This window comes from Cryptomeria japonica, chromosome 4 (assembly GCF_030272615.1).
Source record: "Cryptomeria japonica chromosome 4, Sugi_1.0, whole genome shotgun sequence".
Classification (NCBI taxonomy): Eukaryota; Viridiplantae; Streptophyta; class Pinopsida; order Cupressales; family Cupressaceae; genus Cryptomeria; species Cryptomeria japonica.
The window spans coordinates 125,165,929-125,173,201 of record NC_081408.1 but is presented as its reverse complement, the minus strand read 5'-3'; the positions used below and the strand labels follow the sequence as shown (position 1 = coordinate 125,173,201).

General features: G+C 35.3%; 1 protein-coding gene across 4 annotated transcripts in view; it reads left to right on the top strand.

Annotated features, from left to right (window-relative positions):
- The first annotated feature begins 418 nt into the window (after positions 1-418).
- Positions 419-7,273, top strand: part of LOC131074124 (uncharacterized) — a 106,483-nt gene continuing 99,628 nt past the window's right edge. Inside the window, exons 1-6 of one of the 4 annotated variants that reach the window (XM_059219613.1) lie at positions 419-437; positions 3,844-3,878; positions 4,089-4,241; positions 6,166-6,255; positions 6,421-6,540; positions 6,941-7,024. In XM_059219613.1, coding sequence (XP_059075596.1) covers positions 4,134-4,241; positions 6,166-6,255; positions 6,421-6,540; positions 6,941-7,024 — 402 coding nt within the window. In that variant the 5' untranslated portion in view covers positions 419-437; positions 3,844-3,878; positions 4,089-4,133. Of the gene's footprint in view, positions 438-634; positions 1,206-3,843; positions 3,879-4,075; positions 4,242-6,165; positions 6,256-6,420; positions 6,541-6,940; positions 7,025-7,273 lie in introns of those variants that run through there. The other 3 variants (XM_058010683.2, XM_059219612.1, XM_059219614.1) reach the window with 3 other exon arrangements.

Here is a 7,273-nt window from a genome sequence, read left to right as displayed (position 1 = left end):
AAGAGGAGCTATGTCGTAGAAAGGAAACATGGAAGAAACAAAACAACAAGTGGGACCTAAATATGAATGACTGTCCCAACACTCAAGAAGAGATAAAAAAATTGGGTATTAGAAAAATTCAAGAGTGCCATGTGGACAAAACAGTTAGGCAGAAAGAAAGCATACTATATTAAAGAATTTAATCATACTTGAGATCATGACAAAAAAGTTTATTTGAGATCAACAATTAGCGGAAAGGCCAAATTTTAATTGCTCAGTTGAGGACTGGATCTCATCATTTGAGATGAGAAATTAGTAGGTGGAAGCTGCCCAAAGAAGAATGGGAAGAAAGGACATGCATTTTCTGCAGCAAGAGTGTAGTAGAAACATAATGACATTTCATCAAGGAGTGTGCGGCATATGAGGATATTCGTAGTCAATTTGAGAATGAATTAAAGGTAATGAACTTTTTGAAGAGACGAAGCTTCACAAAACAACGAGTTTCTTACTCAAAACCCATAATAGAAAAACCAACATGAAAAAGAGCTTGAAAATAGATTAATTTTGTTTTTTGATCCCTTAGATTAATTAATTTCTTGACTTCAATCTAAACACCCTTACAATATTCCATTCCTCGCTTCCTAACCCTCCGGATTTCCCTTCCCGACTTCACATTTCCTCCACTTAATCGACTCATCGTTGCATGGGAAAGGAGTTAGTGAAAGCCCTCGACTTATTCAAAGCAATAACCGTTTTTGCCAAATGTTCGACAAAATGACTTGGATGGCTCTAGCTGATTTGCAATAGCAAGAAACTTCTCTGCAAATACTCTTCATACTCACAGTGCGAACGAAGTAGAAACGAAAAAAGAAGAACGAAGGCTCAAAATTTTGAAGTCTAAAAATGGAGAATAAAAAATCAGTGAAGAAAACCTTCATTTGTCTCTCTCTGTACATTCTATTCCTCCACGCGGTCGCCATTTATTTCTTTGCAAGGGGTTTTTTGTTGACTCGTACGGAGCTCTCTGCTTTCAGTCATTGCTCAGACATTGAAAAGTCACCTTGCTTACGCAGAGTTTCTCAACAAAATTGTAGTAATAAGTTTTTTGATGAAGATCAGAAGAGTAAAAGGGAATCGAATGAGTCAAAAAGTTGTAGAGTTGAAAAGGCGTGTTGGACAAATCCTGCTGTGGATAAAGTTGTCCTTATTGTTCTAGACGCATTAAGGTATGTTTTCAGATCTCTCGTTTCCTTTTTAATTTTATTAAAAATATTATTATTTCATTAGAAATAAGCAAACTGAATCCGGTGCAACCACAAGTAGTCTCTTCCCCATTGTTTTATAAGCTCTAAGGTAGCTCTTAAGATCTCTCATTTTTATTTTCCCAGAGATAAATCAATTAAATATCCATAATTCTGATTATATTTTTCCCTCACTGGAGAACAAGCAACTTGTTGGTGTGTAGTGGAGTTATTATCAGTCTCCTTTGGATTAGTGCGAATGTCTAGGAGTGTCTGTTCAGCCAAATAGATGGGGTTTCTCTCTTAATGTTGTCCCCCACTTAGTGCTTTCAGGGGATTGAATCTTGGCGTGCTCTTTGTGAATCAAGTATGTCCACCAATCTGGAGTCACATCCTCCTTTGGACTTTTATAGGCTCATCTATTTTTAATTTTATATATCTGTGGCATAGTATGCTTCCTTATCGAATGGCAGAGGTCTTTATTGGACCACAAGTGAGATCGTGCACAATCAAACTTACTCATCCATAAAACATAATACTTGTATTCAACGCTGATGATACGGTAGTCCGGGGTGTGAGCAGACCAGCACACACATCGTATTAAGCAATACAATTTATCTTTAGATTTTACTGACATTCGACTCTGAAGCTACACCACTTCATGGCGTGGCCACACTAGAAACCTCTGTTACAAATTATTTCAAAATACCGAATTCATCTTGCATATTCATCATAGAACTATAGCTTTTGCTTGCATTCATTTCTGAAGGTACACCTTTTCTAGGTGCTATCCTTCTAGCATGCTCATGCTCAAAAAATTTCAAGACAGAATTCAGTTATAGCTTCTTCATCATTCAATTACGAAGTTACATCACTTCAGGATACAAGGGAGCATCCCGGTACACACGTTAACTGTAGCTCATTCTTTCATTCAAATCCGATGTTAGTAATTTGGGGTGCAATCATATTGGTATTAGTGCACCTGATCTAATCACGACTCTGGAATTAGCTGTTCTCCTCACATTTACTTCTCAAGTTACACCACTTTAGGGTGTGATCATAGGCATCAATGCATTGGAGCCCCTTTTAACCCTGCAAATCACTGTTGATATTTGAACTCCATCTCTGCAAGTGCAGGGTATGATTATATTGGCACTCACGCACTCGATCACATTAGACCCCTATAAATTTCAAGTTATGCTACAGGGTGGATTCGAACCAGTGTTTTTGCACGTTGTTTTTCTCTTATTCACTTTGCAATCTACACTACTTTTGTGTGCAATCATACTGGAATTAGTGCACTAGAACCCTTTTGAACTCTCTGAATAACTGAATTTGCTTCACATTCAATTCTCAACTTTGCATCACTTTAAAGTCCAATTATAACAGTTAGTGTGCTAGATACCACGAGAGCTCTGCAACTAAGCACTCTTCTGACATTCAATTCTCAAGTTACATCACCTAACGATACCGTGATCTCTTCATCACTTCAGGGTGTAGTCACACCAAAATGTGTTCATTATTTTGATTCTTCGTGTATAATGTGTTTACCATGTAAAGTCTTTTTTTCTTGAAAAACTATTTGATATTACCTTAAATTCAATATACATTTCAGGAAGGTAAAATTTTTGGAATAATAATTTTATTCGAGCTTCTATTTAAAAATTACTGTTTGGTAAAAGGTTCATAGAAAAGCTAATTGTCAATCAAAATAAAAAAATAAACAGTCATACCATTGCAATAATGCTAGGTCATTATGGGCGGAGGTAGTTTTTCTCCACCTTATTCTTGTTTCTTTACAACTGGCAATTTTTCCTAATGAGTGGAGCTATGATCTGCTCCCTTATCTGCTATTTTCTTGAAATGGTCATTTCCCCTTGCACGGGTACTCTTCTAGACAATTTTCATGTAGTTTTAGTTTGCTCAATCCCTTGAATTCCCCTTCTTGTTAACATTACTACTGCAATGGAAAAGGTATCTTGATCCCTACTAGCCATTGTTGTAAATTTGAAAATGAGGGAAGCAAATAAGAGGAGTAAGACAAGTTTGTAATAAATAAAAGGATCTTACTTTTCAGACATCCCATAGGAGTCAACTGTCAATCTTTTCCCAAAAAATGAGTGTACATGCAAATAAAATCCTCTTCTTGCCAATCAAACTTCCTCTTCTTTTACAGTATTCTATTGAGAAAAACTTTGGTGTTCACTTCCAAGTTTCAATCAGCAGATGTTTTCCTTGTGACTATATCTTTGCAATTTCAACAGGAAAATAACTCATGGGATGTGATATATTGACATTTAACATTCAAAACACTAATTATCTTTTTCATCTTACAAGAAAAATGTATACAGCTGTCCTGTGGTTGTCAAAATGCACCAATAATGGCTTGATAGGCTTTATTATTATTTATCTCTGACATACATCTTTTAACTAATAACAATATCATAACATTGTATGTAGGATGATTGACATCCAGCAAGATTGCTGACACTTTCAATGTTGGAAACCTGGTGCCTTAGCTAATTTCATTTTCCAGCCAAAGCTAAATGTCGGAAATGGTGTGTTTCATTTCAGATACAGTTTCTTAGTCATTGTTTATGACACTTCTTAACTTTACATGCAGGTTCGACTTTGTTGCACCCAGCAGTTTTTTCAAAGGTATGCTTCTCATTATTGATGTTTTTGGTACTGTGATGGAGGTCCTTATTTCACATTCTCTAATAAACGATTATTATGTTCTTTCTATGTGTTCACCAATCTATAAATAGAGAAAGCTCACCCGTGGGATTTATAACTGCAAACTATAGTTAGGATGCCATGTCAGTTTTGATGGCAGAATAGGTTGATTGTTCTAGGAATATCTTACAGGATCCGAGATGCTCTCCAAATGTTCTTCCAGAGGTCAAGCCATGGATGGACAAATTGCAAGTGCTTCAGAAGCTAGCTTTAGAAGAAGGGTCGTCTGCAAAGATTTTCAAGGCCATTGCTGATCCTCCAACTACTAGTCTACAACGCTTGAAGGTGGTAAATAATATCTATAAATATTTCCTTACACAAAAATAAGGTCACAAACAAGATTTGCTTACTATTTTTACTTGACTTGCCCACATCCAACTTAACTGAGTTCATTTTAACTGTATGTTATTTTCTACGCAAAACATAATTTATTCAATTATCTTTTCAGTCTTCTAAATCGTGTTTACATAGAGAAAGTTGTTGTTTAGGATGGAAGAATAATGTCCTTGGAGTCTGTTTATTTTTAAAATGTGGAAAGTGTCTTAACCACTGTTTGCTCATTCTGAGATCAGATGAAGAATCTCATGAGGGTGCATGTGCTTTAATCGAGTGACAGGAATATTCTGTCTCTTAGTCTAAGTGTGCAGCATCCCAGCTAATTTTCAGGCAGTGTTAAATGTGAAAGTTCTTCAGGAAGAGAAAGTTGAGTGATGATTTTATGTGATGTCTCCTTATGCTCTCCTCTTTGGAGGCACTCTTCTATAGTTTGTTTTAAAGGCATCGGGAAGTCAGTTTATTTTACTATTAAAGTTGGTTCCTCTTTGGAGCTTTTCTTGTATAGTTTTTTTAAGATTTGGGGAAGCATGCCCACTTTTAGCACTAAAGGTGGACGATCAAGTAATTGAACAAAATGACATTTGAAAATTACTGAAAACGTGAAAAGCCATTTTGAGTGGGACCAAGGAACAATTGCATTTTGATTGTAATTGATCACATCTTGGAGTCTCTGGAAGTTTTTTTTTGTTGATTAACACATCATATCAAAAACATGATATTTTGGGTTGTGATTGGGGGAGATGCTTGCAGGGAAAGTTCTTTAGAAATGTTAATTTAGGAAACAATCAACGTGGAGCTGTTTTCCTTATGGGTTTATTGTGTGTAAAATTACCACTAAAATATGACACACGAATTGTCTTTTGGATAACTGGGGGGAATCGAGAGGCCTCAGTGGCCTGGACATGCTCAGTGAGCTTAATCCTTAACAGCATCTGGGTCAGGAGGGCAAGATCTCCTTCTAACTCCTCAGGCAAGGAGACAGTTTCCCTACAGTGCTCTCACATATTAGTTGAGATTTGAGCTCCAATCAAACTGCATGCTGTGCACTTCGAGTGGCCCGCCAAACCAACTGAGCTGACCTTTGGGGGCTGCATGCTAAATTATTATAGTCCACACATGAATTTAAGTTAGAACATGGATTTAGAAGTCATCGTTTTACCAATAATGAAAAATATGAGGTTTTATTGGAGTGCAGTTAAATCAAAACAAGATTTTAATAACCACAATAGTATATACTACGATTGGAATGCTTTATCAATGCTAGGGGCATGGATTGACTTATCAACCTATTTAGGTGGAGTGAGTGAACCTGTCTATTTCAGTTTTTTTTTTCATTTTTTTGGTTGAAAGAAATGTAACTTATAGTGTACCAAAAAGGATAAGAGCTAAATCATTTGATCATTAAACTTACATGGTCAATCTCATGTGATGAAGGCAAAAAGGCTAATATCTGAGCCTTCGTCCCAAAACACAGAGTCTACAACTTAAGGAATCTATTAATTGTGATTTTCACATACATATCCTGGTCCCGCTCAAAATCATTAAGCTCTCATGGGTGAAATGGTGAACCATTTTCATGCAAGGCTGCCTTGCATCTTGCTTTTCAAGGAAATGACAGATGACAGTGTCACTGTATACTTTAATACTTTGTATACATAATACAATTGATGAGGTTATTGCTTGCTTCCCTAGATGCTTTTTTTGGTTGATGTTTTTAAGCTATTTGGGACTGTGTAAATTTGATAGTCATTTTATGACTGAATAAAACTTGGAATTATCCTTGTAAATTTCATATTTTACCAGAAATGTGACCATGGAAAAATAATCTATTTGTTTGCTAACATAATATTGCTTCATTTTGAAATTATTTCAGGGATTAACAACTGGCGGACTGCCAACTTTTATTGATGTCGGAAATAGCTTTGGAGCTCCAGCCATCACTGAAGATAATTTGATACATCAGGTTTGTGAATACTGCAAAAAAAGGATGACATGAGAACCTTTAGTGAGACTGCAAGTTTTAAATTTAATCTACTAAGATTATTTTTGTTGAGCCGATCCACAGTACTCTCTCAAAATATAGATGAAATGGTGATAGTAGCAACAACTGTTTTCATGAATTTTGCAGCTAATTAAGAATGGAAGACGTGTGATTATGATGGGTGATGATACATGGTTACAAGTATTTCCAAACCACTTTCACAAAGCTTATCCGTATCCATCATTTAATGTTAAGGACCTTCATACTGTAAGTGTGTTTATTCTACATCAATATCGTGGTTCCCTTTTTTTAATCAGGCATTTAAAAAAATTCATGGTCTTTTTTAATTTCGTCCAACAATTCATGTTTTAATTTAGAGAAATTGATTTTATTTCCAAACCACTTTCACAAAGCTTATCCATATCCATCATTTAATGTTAAGGACATTCATACTGTAAGTGTGTTTATTCTACATCAATATCGTGGTTCCCTTTTTTTAATCAGGCTTTTAAAAAAATTCATTGTCTTTTTTAATTTCGTCCAACAATTCATGTTTTAATTTAGAGAAATTGATTTTATTTATTTTTATTATTTTTTTGCAAAATTGATGACTGCTTCTAGATACACAATATTGGGCCTAATTATACATAAAAATTTCCTTTTGCAGGTGGACAATGGTGTCATTGAACATATGTTTCCAACATTATATCAGTTTGACTGGGATATTCTTATTGCACATTTCCTTGGTGTGGTATGTATAATTAGATTTGCCTTGAGTAATATATTTGTTTCTTCTTAGTGGTTACCTGGTAATGTTGGAGTTACATATATCTTAATTTATTTTCCATTGAAAAGTTGGCTTGGTAATAAGATATCATTGCTTCATTATGGGCTCCCATAAGCCACATATGGTCTTTAGTTTCTATTATGACTTCCTGTAATTTGAAAAAAAAAGGTGTTTGAAGCAGGGGATTTAATATAGATGGGAAGTGCTCTTTTG